At 45.5% G+C, this 18418-nt stretch overlaps 4 protein-coding genes across 7 annotated transcripts in view; 2 read left to right on the forward strand and 2 right to left on the reverse strand.

The window, feature by feature from the left end:
* Positions 1–735: 735 nt before the first annotated feature.
* On the reverse strand, positions 736–2848 carry LOC134022544 (uncharacterized). Of its 4 annotated transcripts, none has more exons than XM_062464136.1 (4): positions 2725–2848; positions 1588–2404; positions 1077–1438; positions 736–948 (listed from the first exon to the last, which is right to left on the reverse strand). In XM_062464136.1, exons 2-4 carry the CDS (start codon positions 2268–2270, stop codon positions 941–943), a joined length of 1053 nt encoding a protein of 350 aa, XP_062320120.1. In that variant the 5' UTR covers positions 2271–2404; positions 2725–2848; the 3' UTR covers positions 736–940. The 4 variants fall into 4 exon arrangements, with proteins under 4 accessions (XP_062320120.1, XP_062320119.1, XP_062320118.1 ...); XM_062464135.1 differs by having other exon boundaries at positions 736–1024; XM_062464134.1 differs by having other exon boundaries at positions 736–890; positions 1037–1438.
* Positions 2849–7176: 4328 nt separating this feature from the next.
* thumpd2 (THUMP domain containing 2) lies at positions 7177–10336 on the forward strand. Its single transcript, XM_062464128.1, has 10 exons — positions 7177–7430; positions 7603–7735; positions 7868–8307; positions 8452–8529; positions 8865–8917; positions 9003–9090; positions 9275–9346; positions 9442–9556; positions 9715–9835; positions 9933–10336. The coding sequence occupies exons 1-10, from the start codon at positions 7320–7322 to the stop codon at positions 10225–10227; spliced, it is 1506 nt and encodes a 501-aa protein (XP_062320112.1). The 5' UTR covers positions 7177–7319; the 3' UTR covers positions 10228–10336.
* Positions 10269–13923, reverse strand: LOC134022545 (transmembrane protein 178A-like). The gene is made up of 4 exons (XM_062464137.1): positions 13109–13923; positions 11759–11872; positions 11286–11423; positions 10269–11102 (listed from the first exon to the last, which is right to left on the reverse strand). The coding sequence occupies exons 1-4, from the start codon at positions 13521–13523 to the stop codon at positions 10861–10863; spliced, it is 909 nt and encodes a 302-aa protein (XP_062320121.1). The 5' UTR covers positions 13524–13923; the 3' UTR covers positions 10269–10860.
* A 1357-nt stretch (positions 13924–15280) lies between these two features.
* Positions 15281–18418, forward strand: part of LOC134022787 (mitogen-activated protein kinase kinase kinase kinase 3-like) — a 12486-nt gene continuing 9348 nt past the window's right edge. The window contains exon 1 of the mRNA XM_062464536.1: positions 15281–15291. Within this exon, the coding sequence (XP_062320520.1) occupies positions 15281–15291 (11 nt within the window). The remainder of the gene's footprint in view (positions 15292–18418) is intronic.

Raw genomic sequence — 18418 nt, forward strand, 5'->3', positions numbered from 1 at the left:
CAGTGAGATGGGTAAATCGGGGACAGAAAAACCAGTTGGGAAGTGTAGAGAGTGATGTAGGGAGAGAGTTCTTAGATGGGGGGGGGGGAGAGAGAGAGAGAGAGAGAGACAGAGACAGAGACAGAGAGAGAGAGAGAGAGAGAGAGAGAGAGAGAGAGAGAGAGAGAGAGAGAGAGAGAGAGAGAGAGAGAGAGAGAGAGAGAGAGAGAGAGAGAGAGAGAGAGAGAGAGAGAGAGAGAGAGAGAGAAGGGTACTAATAACATCCATCAGCTGGCATCAGTGGTGCAGCGCTCTGTTTGTGTGGTAATTGCAGCGCTGGAATGTGACTCATCTAGCAGTGTTTGGCAGGGCTCTGTGAAGACTTTCTCCAATAAAGCCATTCTGCTGCAGCAGCAAACGCACAGAAGCACTCAACAATACAATACCCAGAAAGAGTGGGGGGGCGGAAGAAAAAGAAGCACTTACGAAACAAAAAGTCAATTCACACCTGTGGGAAAAAAACTGAATGCTATATTGTGGTAATTCAGTGAGTGAGGGAATGGCTTTGACTATTTTCTTTAGAAATGTTTTTTTCATTCGAATAAAAACCTTTTTGGGGAGTTTATGGCGAACCAATCATAATTTCAGTGATGGACAGAGGAGACTTGACTATAATTTGTACTGCATTTCACAATGCACCACAAAGCTTACAGGACAAAGGAAGAAATGGGCACAATAGTACAGGTGACACAGAACATTATTCCCTTTGATATAAAGTATATTTATTGGGATTCTTACACTTTCCGTCAAAGTATGGTTTAAAAGTGTAACTTCTTCATTTAGTGTGAACATTTTCAGTGTCCGTCCGTGTGTGTCTGAACACGTGCTGCAGGACACAGGTGTGTTCACAGGTGTGTGTTCACAGGTGTGTGTTCACAGGTGTGTGTTCACAGGTGTGTGTTCACAGGTGTGTTCAAAGGTGTGTTCACAGGTGTGTGTTCACAGGTGTGTGTTCACAGGTGTGTTCACGTGTGTGTTCACAGGTGTGTGTTCACAGGTGTGTTCAAAGGTGTGTGTTCACAGGTGTGTGTTCACAGGTGTGTTCAGCTCCCCTCTCGCCAGCGGCTCTGTTTCCACGATGCTCAGCTGCTCCTCCAAGCCTGCCCTCCCCGCTCCCAGTGTTCCCAGTCGGTCTCGGGCAGAGGTGAAGTACCGGTGCAGGTCCACCAGGGGGCCTTGTGGGGACAGCAGCAGGTCCAGGTAGGCCTGAGTGAGCTGGTCTGCAGTGACCAGGTCCGGACTGTACGGGACGTCCTCTGGGACTGTCACAGAAACACTTTGGCCGGTCTCTCTGTCCACCAGGGTGAGACCTGTCACACAGCCCTCACTCTGGGGATCTCCTCCCACACACAGCCCCCCGTGACACTTCACCACTGACACTGTGCCGGCCTTGTAGCGCCTGACAGACACCAAAGGGGAAGCTTTTAACATAACAATGTCATCTATGAGATGATTATAAGAATATAAGATATCAAGTTATTTCAGATATTGATCGACACACCCAACATGTTCACGACGACACTGTGAGGTCACAAGGTGTAATGTTACCTGTAAGCAGGGATCAGATCCTCCATGTCCTCGTGGTATTGCTCCAGGGCCGCCAGGGCAGCCAGGGGCTCTCCTTTCTGCTCCAGCCCAGCCAGGTGCACCAACATGTGGGTGTGGAGGGCTGCCCCGCTGGCCCAGTGCTTCAGGCCTCTGGAGGAGCAGCCCTCCCTGAGCAGGGAGCTCTTGAGCTGGGTGAGCAGGAGGCTGAGCTGCCCCTCCAGACGGAGGGTGTCCTGGTGGAGCTTCTCTCTCTCGCTCAGGTGCATCCTGCAGCGCTTCAGATACTCCTCCATCATGTCACACAGCTCCGCCCTCCTCTCCTCCACCTGACTCTTCGCCTTCGAGGTCGACCCCCGCGACGACGACACGTACGCCGTCTCCAACACCATGGAAACCACCAGGCCCACCAGCGCGGCAACCCGGGGCTCCTCTGAGAATGCCACCAGTCGACTAATCAGCTCCTTCAGGTAGGCCGGGGCCCGGTTACCCATGTGCCCCTGCAGCTCCTGGAGGTGGGCCTGGAGGTGGGCCTGGGACTCCTTGCTCTCAGGATTTCCGAGGAAGGAGTGGTCTACACCCAGGTCTGGCAGGGCTCCTTGCTCTAGCATGGCGTTGTAGAGGAGAGAGCCCAGAGCAGACTGAGCTTCAGACCGCTCGCCTGCAGACGAGACCAGCTGCCCCATGAGGGGAGCGTGAGGGAACCAGAAAGAGGAGGATAAAGAGAAAGAAGTAAAGAGAAAGAAAAAGAGAGAAAGACGGAAAGAGATGGATAAAGGAGGGAAGTTATGGCAATCAGTCTACCATTTCTGGGGACAGCCTGGTTGGTAGAAAGAAGGGGGGAAAAGTTGTTAAAGTCAGCCAATATCCTCATACAAAATAAAGTCATAATTACTCTGTGATAAAACATACTAATGTGCTTTGAGGAAATGTAATAATATATTATATCAAGTAAATAAATATGGAAACGTACGACACAAAAAAAGGTATACACATACAAAAAAAAGTATTTGGACACTATTTTCTAAATATACAGAACATCTAGACTTGTTTTAAATGATCAAATAACATCTTAACACGCCAGATGATTGTTTTAGCCGATTTATCCAGCTTCTGACTATCCCTTTATCTTGTATTTACCAATGTGTTTCTCTCCCCATATCCAGAAAAACAGCACAGCTCATCCACCAGAACTCTCTAGCACTGCAGAGGTAAATCCAAGACAACCGGGGAGCTGAAACTAGGGCAGAGGAAAAACTAGAGCTCCCCCTGCAGAATACTGCAAGGTCATGCAGCTATTGTGTGTTCAGAACTGTAAAATAGGCCAAGGACTCACAGAGTAATTCACAGTTTTTTTTTTAATGGGACAAGGGCTTTAGAGATATGTGTCTTTCTTTTACTTCAGCTAGAAGGCACTTTTATTTTATCTTTTTCAAACTAGGACAAGCTGCTTTGTCTTGTGGTAGCCGGCACACCATGAGTGACTGATGCAGGGTTACAACCCAAGTCTCCCACACAACAGATGATCTACAAACTCTCGAAATAAAAACCTTGGATGTCGGCATGTGGCCCATGCTCCAGTACACTCACGAACCATCACCATTACACAAGTCGAAAAGGAGCCCAGAATTGTGACGAGTTAGTCTGAACTGATGGTGTCCGCCATGTCTCCCTCCAGCCTCTCCACCAGGCTGTCAAGCCACTGTTCAGCAGCGCAGGCTATCACACACACACATACACACACGCGCAATCAGACCAGCAAAACTGTTGACACTCTCAGCTCAGTTTGATTCCGTCTGTCTGAGCACATCAGTCTCTTGCTCCCTGTCTCTTAATTTGTGACTCTCCATCTCTCTCCCCTCCCCTCCCCTCATCTCTCCATCCTTGTTTTCTCTCCCTTGGTTGATTTGTGCCCTCAGAGCCGCATGCTGTTTGCTTTCTTCCATGTTGTTGCCACTCTCTCCCTCTCTCCGCCCCTCCATTCCTCCACTCCTTCATCCCCCCATCCTGCCTTTTCTAGGCCCACATGCTGTTCTGCAGCATGGCAAAGTGACTCGGCACTGGTTTGTTCCAGCCCAGAGCAACCGCTGTCTTTCCAGATGTGACTGTGTGTGTGTGGGTGTGTGTGTCTGTGTGTGTGTGTGTGTGTATGTGTGTGTGTGTGTGTGTGTCTGTGTGTGTGTATGTGTGTCTGTGTGTGTGTATGTGTGTGTGTGTGTGTGTGTGTCTGTGTGTGTTTGTGTGTGTGTGTGTGTGTGTGTGTGTGTGTATGTGAGACCAAGTATGAATTATGGCCTATACGGCCTCTCATACACAACAGTGGCTGTGTGTGGGCAGTGCCATCTCTCTGAGGTAATCTCTCTCTCTCTCTCTCTCTCTCTCTCTCTCTCTCTCGCTCTCTCTCGCTCTCTCTCTTCCTGGCAGCTCATTTGTATGTATCTGCTCCGGGCCGAAGGGACTGTGGTCAGTCAATCTGATGTTACAATGATGGAGACAGACGGATGAATATCCGCATGTCACGCATGTTCAAATCCAACACATACACACACAAACACACACACACTTTTACTCCCAAATCAAATACACATGTATGCAGACATGCATACAATTCCGACACATGCACATACTGCATGCATGCACAACAGCAAAACAGAGTAAACACAGATGATGTCTACATAAACACACACACATACACACACACACATACACACACTGCTTAATTTGAATAAAGAGCTCTTCATGTGACTGCCTCCTGCTGATGTGAGAGTGTTCTAATGGTGCCAAACGACGAGAAGGGGAATAATGACGACCGTGCTGTGACTGTGTTCGTGTTTGGATTCATGTCATCCCGCAGCACACAGACCTGGAGTGGCCTTTTTGTCATCACCATGACATTTCACAAACAGCACCGGTTCAATAAACATCAAGCACCTTTTTCTTTCCATCAACAAACCCCATATCCCTCGCTATTACTTCCCCTGCCTACGATCTTGCATTCTCCTTCCCACACCTTCTCTTCCTCCGTTTGTTTTGTCTTTGGAAGGTTTCTGTCAAGTTGAGGCCGTGTTTGAGTGCTTCTTAACTGCTGGTTTAGGGAGGGTGTATTGAGTGGTGTTTGACTCCATATAGAACCAGGTCCACCGCCACTCCCAGAGACAGCCAGACAGCACCAATCAGAACCGAGGCTGAGGACAGGCAAGTTGACAAAGATACTGAAGGAACCTTGGAAAGTGAGAGGTAAAGTAAGAACTGGCAGACGTACATTTTAGTACTTTGGTTTCTGTAAAAATCAGACTGGAAGACTTGGATTTGAATAACCGTGAAAAGTGAAAGCCGAAAACAATAGTGAATTCTTTAATAAGATATGGAAGACAAAGCACCACAGTCCTTAAGTGCCTCTCTAAGGCTTACTAAGTTCCAAAGCAGATGACCTTCGATGTGGCAAATTGTGAAATTACCTTTTAATTGCAGGATAATGTTGTCTTAATTAGCCACTTGATCCCTGGTGAAGGTAGACTAATTTCTGTGTGGGTCTTGTTTGTGGGTACTTTTGGCTGGTTGGCTTCTTATATGAGACCCTCTCCTGTCCTCTCAGCCCATCTGGGGAGAGCTAATCCTGTTACAGAGAGAAACAAGGTTTATTGTAGTAGTGTTAACCCATCACAGCTTCAAATCTCGCTTTCTCTGGCACAATACTTGTTGTCTGTAGTGATCAAATGTATTTATTTTATGCTTGATACAATACATGATGTATTAAGTCGGAATGTATGTAAGATGCTACTTCCCTAATGTGAAGTCCATTCACCGTGAAGTAGACAGCAGGTGTTAGGATATTCATCGTTTTAGAATGTTTCATTGGTGATAGTTGAAATAGTATGCAGTTGCATAGTTTGTCAGTCGTTCCAAAAACAAGGTGACTTTCTTCTGTCTTTTTCTTTTGGTCTTTCCCTCCCTATTTTCCCTCTTGCTGTAAAAGGTCTCATTTCCATCAGACTCTGGGGAGTATGAAGTGGTGAGACGACCAAGTACAAGAGCTGAACATAGAACAGCTCTCGCCACGGAGCATGGAAATGTTGCTAATCGCCATGACTCACTCACCACCGCATTCAATGTGCTCACTCATTACCCAGTACACACACACACACTCAGAGTATCTAAAACACACACTCTCTCATGCACACACCAACGTAGATACACCCACCCATACACACAAGCACACTCCTGGTCTCTGGCTGGCCTTTCAGATGATTACCATACTTAAATCCTTGCTTGAATGCCAATCACACACACTCACCTATGACAGGTTATTTTGTGTTGAGTGAAATTATTGCAGATTGAAGTTCTGAAGTGGGCTTTGAAAAAGGATGACATTTACAATCAATCTAAAGGAAGTTTTGTCACAAGATGAGATGTAAAAGTTGTCTCACAACATCCAAACATCTCAATGTTCATGATAGATCATCAACTGGATTAAATCAGTCCTCCCGACAGAAGGCTTTCTGTAGTAAAACTCACTCTCTTCACTTAGTTAATTAATTTCCTCTAAAATGTTTACTCCTGAAGCTAATAAGCAATTTCAGTTTGAATTGTTGTCCCATTCTAGCAAATAGATAATAATTTATGTTTGACTGGTCTTTCCATGTTTGTTCAGGCATCCAGCCCGCAATACAGTCCTGCCCCTCTGCTGATCATTACAGCGCATTAATCAGTCAAACCAATGTCACCACCAAGACATCTCACTCACTACTCATGTAGTACCCTGGATAGCTGCATAAACATTTTACTGCTAATATGCAGTAATTAGTCCACCATGATGAAGTTGTATCATTTTGCTATGGTTTGCCTGTAGCATATCTTCCAGTTAGTCCTCATCCTTTCTCCCTCTCCCTTTCTCTCTCCCTCTCTCTCTCTCTCTCTCTGTGCTAGAGTCCTTCCTGCTGGGTTTATGTGGCGTGGAGAAGATAAAAACAAGCTTAATGCAGAGCGATATATCACACCAGTAGTTCTGAGACCGGGCGGCAATTTTGAACAATGTAGCATTTAGCCAGGAGAGAGAGGCTAATTATTTCGAATGGCAGCTCTTGAAAGAGTATTAATGTACTGTTTCTACATGGATACATCCAATATTACGCACTGATGAAGAAGGTCACTTAGAAATGGGAGTTTAAAGAGAGAAGAACCTAAGAAGGAAACTTGGACAGTTGTAGGATGTTGAATAGGCTTTTATTTATTTTTACAGAAACTGATGGTAAAACTAATATGTTCACTTTGGTTCTAGTATTCCAAGGCACCCTGACATGTCATGCAATTAAATTGGTTCATAAAACTGGCATGACTTTGGACAAAAGCTTTGTACAAAATATGTGTTCTGTTAAAATTCCTATCACTCCCTGTATGTCGGTTATATTTCAAATACATTCCATCTTATTATGTTAATCCATATTGACACAGTGAGCAAGTGTGACACATTTACACGACTAAAATATTACTGATGGAGAATTGTTCCATTGGCTACAATGTAAATATGATCCGAGTTGACTCTCTATTAAAGTGCAAGAGCAGCCCCTGTTGGACTAAAATACAACTACGCTGCCTCAATGCTTTCTACCAATGCTTCCGTTTCCGTGTAAACAAAGCTTCACGGGAGATAACTACTGACAGGTAACCAACAGGTCTGCAGTTTTAGCTGCTACAAAATCTTTGCATTTCTTTCTCGATGCTCTACCGTTAGCGGTATGAAGAAGATGGCTACTCCGTCGCCCGCGGTGCAGTTCTATTGTACCGCTGGGAAAGGAATGGAGTCCTTCCTCGTGGAGGAGGTGAAGACTAAACTTGCCGCTGAAAATGTGAGTCACTGTCGGAGAGCAGTTTGTAGATGCTGGTTGCTAAATAAATTATCATACACAGGTGGACGGTCTGAATGGGCTCGTGTAATGACATTGAGACTGCAAAGCACTATCTGTTCATATCATTATTTTGAAAAGGATTGATTTTCATGTCTGATCATATTTTATTTAGGTTGACCAGATTCCTGGAAAAGTGTTCTTCTCCTGCCCAGCTGAAGTTAAGCTAGTCAGAGATCTGAAGTCTGCTGAAAGACTCTTCCTGCTCATGAAACGAGACATGCCTCTCTCTCCCTGTCCTAACACAGGTAGCCACGTTTGACCATCGTCAATCCAAAGAAATAATAATACTCAACAACTCGGACTATGTCGAAATATGTATGGTTCCGCGGTATATTTTATTGGTGTTTCACGGTCTTTTTGTTTTCTATCTCTCTTAGCCAAGACAGCCTCTCAGATCCAAAGTAGGCTGGTAGGAGATGGGAAGGAGTGGAGAAGTGCTGTGGAGACATGGAGACACCTGCAGAGGGAGCTGTCGAGCAGCTGTAGAACAGCAAGCACGGTGGAGCCACGTAGAAAGCGCAAGAGGGAGGAAGACCAGAACAAGGGTGAAGAAGGGGAGCCTGATAATGTGCCAAAAAGAACACAGAGACAGGCACCTGATGCAGACACCAAGTTAGGTAGGAATGACGACTGGGATTGTAGTGGAAAAGACAATGTTGCAGGGGACTGTTTTGAAGGGGAAACATTTGGAAGTGACCGTGAAAACACATCAGGAAAGTCTTGCGCCCTGACCTCTGATTCGGCGACCTTTGATCCTGTGACCTTCAGAGTTAGCTGCAGGTGCAGTGGTGGGCTCTCCCGGCATTTCAGCTCACAGGTAAACACACACAAGAGTGAGTGAGTGAGTGAGTGAGTGAGTGAGTGAGTGAGCGTGCGTGTTGAGGTGGGGGGTGTTGGGGTACAGTCAGTAGTTGTGTACTGTTGTGACAGATTGACTGTGGACTGTCTCTCCTTGATGCAGGACCTGTGCAGGGTCATTGGGTTGGGCCTGACCAGACAGCTGGGCTGGACAGTGGACCTTAAAAACCCAGAGGTGGAGGTAAGGAACCTTATTATCACACTCGCATGTGTTCAGTAGCATGTTTTAGGAGTGTGTGTATGTGTGTGTCGTTATAAGACTAGAAGAATGCTGTTAATGCATTATGATGAAGCAAGGCACCATACATGATCTTACGCAGCAGTTAATTATCCTGTAGATAACATTTGAAAACTCAACCCCCACTAATCATGGGGATGCGTATAGCTCAGTGGCAGAGCATTTGACTGCATATCAAGATGGCGCAGGCTCAAATACCCATTTGTTCATCGCTTTTTATATAAGCATTTGCTAAATAAATATGTTATTGATGATATTATTATCATCATCTCCTCCAGATGAACGTTCATCTGAGTGATGATCACAGTGTGGTCGGCATTCCATTACTCAGGTCTGTGAAGGCATCATAATCTTTGTGATCCGTGTTTTATATCTCTGAGTGTTGAGTCAAGCATATGTCTCTTGTTCCCGTCCAGACTTCCCCTAGCCAGCCGTAGCTACGTAAGAACCACAGGTCTGAGGTCCACCATAGCCTGGGCTGTCGGCTTCCTGGCCAACATCCAGGTAGACAGTTTTACATCTCCTCTGAATTCCCAGAGGTAACACTGTCATCATGTAAGTTATTTACAATGTCTGATTGATGTTATTCTCTCATCTGCTCGAACACCCACACACACACACATTCATTCACTTTCTTTCACACGCACACATTCAACTCTCTTTCCCACACACATACATACATCTCCAGCCAGGCTCCACAGTGGTGGATCCTATGTGTGGAGTGGGGACCATCCTAGTGGAAGCAGCACATGAACACCTGGTAGGACTGCAGTCGATCGCAGATGCCATCTTTCCGAACGTTCTACCATCTATGCATCTGTCTACCATTCTCTCTCTCTCTCTCCCTCCTCCCAGGATGCCTGTTTCCTGGGTGTTGATATCGAGGCGAAACAATTAGAGAGAGCCAGGGAGAATGTCGAGTTCGCTAAACTCGCACATCGAATTCAACTGTTGCATGCTTCGTCCATGGGTAAGACCCTAGCCCCTGTCCTAACTGATCCTTCCAGACTCAAAGTCCTATATCAACCCGAACCATCATCCTCCTGATCAGCCTGAAGGCATTTAGTGCCAGTCCTTTATGAATGAATGGCCCCTGCAAGTTCCCGTGTTCTCGTCTCCTACGCACAGAGCTTCCTCTGAGCGGCTGCAGCGTGGATGCCGTGCTGTGCGATCTGCCCTTTGGGAAGAAGTTTGGCACTAAGGCTGGCATGGCTGCCAGCCTGCCTGGCATCCTTACAGAGATGGAGAGGTAACTCGGATTCCCAATTCTGCCAGCTCACTTCACTTCCGGGCTTGTGGATCAGGTGACGGTTTGTTCTACCTTCTGTTCTGCTATTTTTTCTCAGGGTTCTCCGTGTGGGAGGGACCATGGTTTTGCTGCTCAGTCCCCAGCTGTCCGTCATACTGAAGAGAACACTGACTCCCCCGGATCCGGGCCCAGACCCTGGACCTCCTCCTACCCAGCAAGAGGACTCTCTGGCCTGGCCATCAGCTGGCTCGGCTCCCCCTCTCCCACCCAGGCCTCTCTCCTCTCTCCAATTTCAATCCAGTCAGAGAGTTAGCCTAGGAGCAATAGATGGACTCATCCACAAGTATGTCAAAATACAGACTGCTAGCACACTTAGTGGATCTGGGTGCTAACACACACACACACAACACAAAAAATCACTGACACTGTAGAATTTAATAAAAGACACTGCAATAATAATGTACTGTTACAATTCGACGCTAAATACAATAAAGTCATGTTATGTACAGGAAGGTTTTGTCCTTTTTTTACACCAATGTTACAAACATCTTAAGAACATAAATAGCTGAAATATTATTATAGCTGTCTTTTTTTCCTCCTCAAGTATCCACTTGATATTACCTGAACAGTCAGCCACGTGTCAAGTGGCATACAGACAACATAACAACACTACAATACACCTACACTCACAATATGGTCCATTGAAATTAGATCGGCTGTCCACTGATGGGGCAGGCAAACATATTTACCAGGCTCCGGGGAACAAGTCCAAAGGAGAATAATTAGTATCCATGAGTTCTAGGCTATATGTAGCGGTCGAAGATACTGCTGTTGGTCAGGAGAGGTTGTCATGCCCTCTAACACTGACCACAGCCACGTAGAACACACGTGAACAGTATCACTCTCACACATGCTCGACCAGCAAGGCCTCGTCCCACCGCCTGTAGTTCAGCAGAAAACGGCCATCTTGGCTCCATCTTCCACCAGCCTGTGGGGCTGGATGCTCCTCCTGGGGTCTGTGGGTGTCAGGCAGGGGTGTCTGGGTCAGCCTTGCCCCTCCGCCCCTCGCTGCGGGTGAGGATGGGGTAGGTGGTGGCCAGGCAGCCTGCTGCCACAGCGAGCCCCAGACTGAGCCAGGCACAGTAACTGGACCAACTGTAGCCATGTTCCACATCCCCAGGCAGCCCGTAGATGAAGGGAGGGACCCTGGACAGCTCGTACGACACACCGGCCGCATAGGTGCACAGGGAGATGGTGCAGAATATACCTAGGGAGGATTGAGAGGGAGACATTAGGATGACAGAGAGGGTTTGTGATAGTGGATGTTTTCACTTGGGAAGATTGATTTTGACATAAAGCTGGGTGGTACGATTAAGGCTGAGAGGAATGGTCTTTGCGGTGTGCGTCTGGACGTGTGTGTGTGTGTGTGCACGAGTGTGTTGCCGTGTACCAGCCATGAGGAAGAGCAGGCCCGAGACATGCTGAGTGAGGCTGCGCTCCCAGATGAAGCTGACAGACGCCACGATGCAGCCGCACAGCATGACCCCCGCGGCCATCCCCAGGAACCCTGCGGTGATCCTCCGCAGGTCTGAGGAACAGGGGACAGATGCTGTTTCTGCGTCTTCTCAACAAGAACACTGTATACCTCCACGCAAGGGCGTATGTTTCATTACTGTTTCACACTTTTTGAAAATGGCAAACTTGTCCCCACACTTTTATGAAAAAAAATGATATTCAACGGTCGCATCCTCAGTTATATATATATATATATATTTTTTTTTAAGCGGTCCCACCCACATTCGAAAACAAATATACACCCCAGCCTACACATAGCTCTCTTCCTCCCTCTCTCCTCTTCAGAGTGCTACGTGTGGAGATGTCCGTAATGGAGGGGGCCTGGAGAGAGTCGCTGGTGGTTCTTACGTAAGAGGTGCCACTCATCCTGCTGGATGATCCTGGTGAGGTTCTGAGGGATGCTGCGCAGACGTACCGGCTGGGAGAAATGATACTTGATGGTGGTGCAGCGCTGGGCTATACCTACACACACACACACAACCATTATCGTAACATATAGTGCAGATTACGTAAGTGTGTAAACCAGGTTACTAGTAGTCTGTATTACAGAATCTGAGGTCTGGGAAGTATGACTTATTCTTACTCTTGCACTCAGTTGTATTTCATCTCTTGGTCACCAAAGCATATTTCTTCATGATTATTGACTGTTGTCAGATCTTTATGTAGGTTCAATTACAAATTCAGTCCACATCCACGTTATGTGGACTGACTTCATAAACAGCTGGCATCAGTCACAGGCTGCAGACATGGAAGTCATTCTGCTATCAGCCACAAAGTGGCAGACTTTGGGCATCAGTTTGTGAAAAGCTGGCACTTATGATGTTGCCAAATGATGTTGCCAGAGATGCCTCGACACCCTTAAAGAATAGAGAACTCGATACAGTCTGTGGTTGGCATACACTCTCACTCTCTTTGATATCAAGAAGCACAGATCATTTCTTTAGCTGAATACCACAAGACAAATAGTGTGCATGTGAGTTGGTGCCTTATGCAACATGTAGGCGAACTGATCATATATTAATAGTATGTCATGTTCTTGCATAGATCATAGAGTACTGTACGATGTACTGTATAAAAACACAACATTCTCCTAGGAGTAGAGTGTATGCGTAAAAAGTATGTGGAATGGAAGATGTCACTGGTTCCATGTGTGGTAACGGATTCTTAACCTGTGACCGACAGTGTCATATAATGAAAAGATCTTGCCTGAAGTTGTCAGTGTTGGATAAGGCCTACATATGATGTACTGGACATGCCACTTACATTAATTATGTAGGGGCTGAACCAATTATGCAAATTTGTTTTTGGACATGTTGGAGATTTGTGTCACCATGAACACAAAAAACTAAGCTGACAAGAATGCAATACGTTTTCCCCCATTATTATAAGGGATACATAAATCCATTTGTATTTGTAGAACAACCATCAGGAAAAGTACCAGAACCATTCTGACGGATTATTAGGACCAGGTGGGGAAAATACAATTTAGGGGTCAGCCACATTAGTTGTTATAAAATTACTAAACAGAACCTTTTTCAGAATTTAATTGAATTTAATTTAATTGTATCCTTACATAGCCTAGAGTTCGATAGCGCGCTGAATGCGTAATTATTTTCAATTATTGCATTTCAATGTAATTATCTGAAGATGCGTTCTCCGCGTTAACAGTCAACATGCAGCTCCCCGCTTCTCTCTTACCCTTGGCGATGAGATTATCGATGTCTCGGTCCTGGCCAACATGGTAACATTTCCTCCAAAGCCCAGAGTAAGTGGAGAAAAGGGGGCGCCCGCATTCAGTCTCCAAAATACCCATTCCCAAAATTGACCTCCAGTTTTCCAAAAGTTCCTCCTCTCTGCTACCTACGTGGATAGCTCTGAGGAGCGCCTGATTCCCTCGAGGGTTGCCGCTTTCCAATAACGGAAGATGATAAATGGGCATTAATCGGTTCTTCTGGCCGTTGGAGTCCAGCCCGTACTGATCGCAGTTCTGCCGGTGTTGTGTGGTGTCCGTCTCATACCAGTGATCGGTTAGAATAGCAGTAATCAGAAGCGACAGTGATGCGACGCTCATGGACAAACTGACCACGGTGACCACGGTCTGTTTCTCCATCATGTGGTCATGGACGCAGGAGACTGTTTTAGATTATGTGCATCGACCAGTTCTACTTCAGAGTCCATTGACACTGGTTGTATCCTCTACGATTTGATGTGAGAACCTACCCGAGCGCAGAAACATGAATCTGAGTTTACAAAATACAGTCGGCTCAACCGATCCAGCTTTTTCTTGCTTGATAATCTTGACAGCTGAAACGTTTGGGGTATGGAGTCTGCTCATGAACGGTTGGTATAGCTCTACGGGTTGCACTACTCCTCTTTTCGAGGCTGTTTGCAAAATGAAAATGACGCGCCGACGCGCGCCTGTCGAGGAGTGCGCTTTTAAATGCCAACGCCGTCAAGTTCATTCTGGATTACACCATTCCCATTAAAAGTCACTGTAGGCTATACCAATAACAATTTGACGAACTTGCGACAGATGTGTCCTCAACAAATAATACATTTCATAAATACATTTCAAAACATTTAATGGTTATGATAATTACAAAACCTCTCTCTGCCCTGTCTCTTTTTTCAGACACACCCACCAGAAAGATTATTGACAGGCAAGACTAGCTATAATTAGAAAGCAATTCATGTTTCTCACGTTTTGTTTAGCGAGGCAGTCTGAATCTGCATAAGTGAACGAGCATAAATGAATGATAATGCAGTGCAATTAAGGAATCCTGAAGGTAATTATTGAACGTGTTGGCAAGAAGCAGCAATGAGTTGGTCCACTTTGCTAATGTCAAGCTCACTGGATGCCTTGTGCCTGCCACGGTGTCCGTCTGCACTTCCTGCAAATCACTTTAGACTCAAGTGTTTAGTGAATGCTTCCCTTCTGTTTACCTTAAGTAATTTCAGTATGTGACGGACAGGCAGGAAACACCATGCATTAGTCCACACTGTTGGAATCATGCCGTGGCTGACTGATAGGCAGCTCAATTTGTAAGCGGTCAATCAAGTCTCTTAGGAAAACAGAGAGTAATGAGGGGTCAGGATAGTTTTAATTATGCCCCCCACCCCCACCCGCACCCGATCTATACAAATGAGGACAGGGCTTACAGGCTCACCCGATGCCTGCTTATATAAAATCCTGCGCAATGAGGGCCTTGTGGTATACCTCTATTGCAATAATGGGCAGTAAACAAAGCCGTGTGACATGAACTCCAGAACTTTTCGTATTTGGACACTATCGCCATATAGGCATTTTTTTTAAGTCTGAAGGGGTGGTTTAGTCAACTTATTTTAATATTTGTTGTTATGTGTTTGTAAAATATGTTTTACTGTTTCGGATACAAGGCTCCCTTTTTTGTTTCTCAATGGATAGCCTATAAATAAAGGTTAATCTAAAATACGAGATTCGACGGGGGGGGGTGGGTTTTCTACATTAGCAAACTGTTTCAATCAGTCTTTGTCACTTGGACTTATTGTCAACTAGCCATCTGCCACTGAAGTAACAACAACAGCAGCAGCCATCCCCATACACTTTCTCCCTGCCTGCATGGCCTTATGGAGTTGAACTTCTCTGCGCATGCTCAGTCATTGCGCATTGGAAGCCATGTTGAAGTTTCAGTGGATGGTGGCTGAGATTTTCTGACGCTGTATGTTTTCAACGTTTGTTTTCTTCGATTCCCCGTGCTGGTGTCTCAAAACACTACTCTTCGTAGCACTAAATTGGAATTCAAACGATGAATTCCAGTGTCGACCTATCTAGACGGAATCCGCAGGAGGATTTTGAGCTTATTCAACGGATAGGAAGCGGCACATACGGAGATGTCTATAAGGTAACTGCAGCAGCATTAGCAGTAGCAATTAATTAATTTCGTTACAATTGTAAGAAAAAACGATAGCGCGTTATACACTAGGTACACAACATGACGTAATAACAAGGGAGAAAGCAGGTGCTCTGCGCAGATCGCCGAATTACTCTTCTTCGCTGAAGTGGTGTGGAATTGTTGCTCGTTTGGACCTCTGTGCTAGATGACAGCTGGCCAGAATTCCATATCGCCAATGCATGCACTCATCTAACAGATAATCGCCCTGTTGTTCTGTCCTGATGAACAACATTACGCAGCTGTAAATCACTCTTGACCATTATGTAGCTTCGTTGTAACAGCGTAGCTTGTCTGTAACTGTGGTGATAGAATATCTGCGGAGAATAGTGTGGTTGCATACAGTAGACAAGGCCCCGCTCTAGGCGTATGCAAGGAAAGCAAGAGAAAGATCTAATTATCAAACTATTTAGGTCCACTATTATATCACTAGATCATATTTCAGAACCACAGTGATATATTTTGGCTGTTTTGAGAACTTAGAGAAATAATGAAGAGAATGAATTGCTACTCTGAAATGCGTACAGCCTAACCAACATGACAGCCACTCACTCCTGTTTTTACGTCACCAACAATGTTGTGGAATTTAATTTGCCAGCTATGTGTGGGAGGCGTTTGACAACCAGCGAAAATTCATTAAAAAGTTGTTAATGAGATGGTAATGTCGGGGAGACGATATTCAAACTATATCCAAGTACATTGTTGGTATAAAACAATAGCGTAGGCATGAACAGTTTGAATTTCATGATAATGCGAGATTGCCTATTTATCCCTTTTATCTCGCCACAGAGATCAAATGAGTGAGTGTAAGGAGTAAGAGTAGTCTTTGAAGGCACTGTGACTTGGCCTTGATGATTTGTTTACCATTGACATAACCTGGGAGAAAAAGACAAGGTGAAGATAGACCTGTGTGGTGTGTGTAGTCTACCAAATATTTGGACCACAAAGTTATGCTTATCTCCAAGTCTGGGGTTGTTTTCTCACTTGTCCAGGGTAAGTGCCTGTGAATGTGTGTGGCACAGCTGGCCAGACACGGCCCTGGAATGCAGCAGTCTTGACTTCCTGTGTGTAAATGTGTTTGAGTTTGGGAACGTTTGTGTATTAATGTGGGAGTGTTTGTGTGAGTTTGGGAACATTTGTGTAGCCTATGTGTGTGTGTTTTGGAGCTAGTGAATGTTAGTCGTGGGGGTGTATGTGTGTGTGTGTGTGTGTGTGTGTGTGAGAGAGAGATCCATTGTTTTAGATTGATGGTGTGAAGGAAGACGTAGGGTAGAAACCCCCAGATAGGCCCTCAGCTGGGCTTGTCCACAATCACACAGAGCAGAACTGTTGGTAGTGGTCATCCTGTTTGGAAGGAATTGTTCAGTTTTCCTCTACTTGCTCATTACAAGAACTGGACCTTAATTCAGCTCAGGGTGTGAGTTTGCTGATTGAACCAGAAGTAGTACAGTTGTCCTCATGCATAATCTGCAGAGTTGCTTTAAAGATACTGACTGTTGTATTATAGTGCAGGTCCAGTGTCTGTTGTAGGAGGTCAGAAGTTAAATATTTTAAATGTTTGTGGTTTGGATTGGGATAGTATGTGGTTGGATGTGTATCCCAGGGTTTCTGCTGGTGTCGTACATTCTCTCTGCGTGTGTGTGTGTGTGCCATATATCAGTATAACAGACAATTTCCTTCCTCTTCATGTGGTATGCCTGTACACACATCATGATCCAACAGTTTGACATAGCATGAGTGTGTGAAGTGTGGGGTGTGTGTCACAACCATGTGCCAATCCTGAGCAGAGAGGAAGACGGCCTTGGTGAACTCATTCATCACAGCTTGAAGATAAGCAGTCTACCCGCTTCTTATCCTCCCCGATGAGTTTCTGTCTTTCCTGTCTGTCTTTCTGTCTGTGTCTTATCACTTAGGTCAGTCAAGGGGCTGGGCATGTTTCAGACCAAAGAATCATCTGTGTTTCATCACAGAGCTTTGTTTTCTCTGTCATTCAGGATTTAGGTACTACTACTACTTCTACAACATGATATATACACACGCACGCATGCTGCTGCTCACACTGACAGTCAGCATCAGCATGTTTCTGTCACACTTGTCAGGTGGCATTTGTTCTGGGGAATGTGTGTGTTTGTGTGTGTGAAAGGAACATGTGCGGTAAAACAGGTGGGTGAACTTTACAGCCCCATATCACCTGTTATTCTCTCAATTCCGCGAGATTCAGCTCAGCCCTTGGCGTTTTTGAGTGATGGTGTGAGTGCAGTGTGAGTGCAGTCACGTCGCCCGTATACACCCTCATGTATCTGCTGCCATTCTTCAGTTTCAGATTGGTGTTTATGGTTTAATTTCTGTCCTTTCAACGCTGTCTGGCTCAAGGGAGTGTAAGGTGAAAGTTCACTGACACCGTTTTCCCCCTCAGATAAGCCAGGATTTTAACACTGGCAGCCAAGTCTGGAACCTCAGTGGGGAGGGAGCCAAGACTGTAACCTGGGTCTTGAACCGTGTACCCTGAGGTTATTGGCAATCCTGTGGGTCTAATTACCGCAGGCTATGGTGTCCCACACTCATCTAAGATCCAATGACCTAAGCCTTTGATTACTGACTCAATCCATCCAAAGGCTCAAGACGCACTTGTTCCGGGAGTACAAACGGTACTTCGGAATGGTTCGCTTGACCCGATGTTAGTTTGCTCAAGGATCACAATGATCACAATGAGGGCACAATGTGATCACAATGATCACAATGACTCTTGCTTAGAGACTTGTTGCTCTTGTGGTTAGTGGTAACTGACTTAAATTTTTGTACTCGCTGTGATATATTGTTTTATTATTGTTGCTTGCTTTTTTTTCCACAGGTACACTTGCACTTATAGCAGTTCATGTTGTTTAATTGTAACTTGTTTAACTACATGCTCTTCCCTTTGGCACTTATTTTGGTTGTTCACAATGTGTGCTTCATGTTTTGGCTACTCGCAATGTTTTGTGGCTATCTCGTTGTTATGATCAGTGACCTATGCACTTTGTAAAGCTCTCTCTTGGAAGTCGCTTTGGATAAAAGCGTCTGCTAAATGAATAAATGTATG

The sequence above is a fragment of the Osmerus eperlanus genome, chromosome 6, assembly GCF_963692335.1.
Source record: "Osmerus eperlanus chromosome 6, fOsmEpe2.1, whole genome shotgun sequence".
NCBI classification, from domain to species: domain Eukaryota; kingdom Metazoa; phylum Chordata; class Actinopteri; order Osmeriformes; family Osmeridae; genus Osmerus; species Osmerus eperlanus.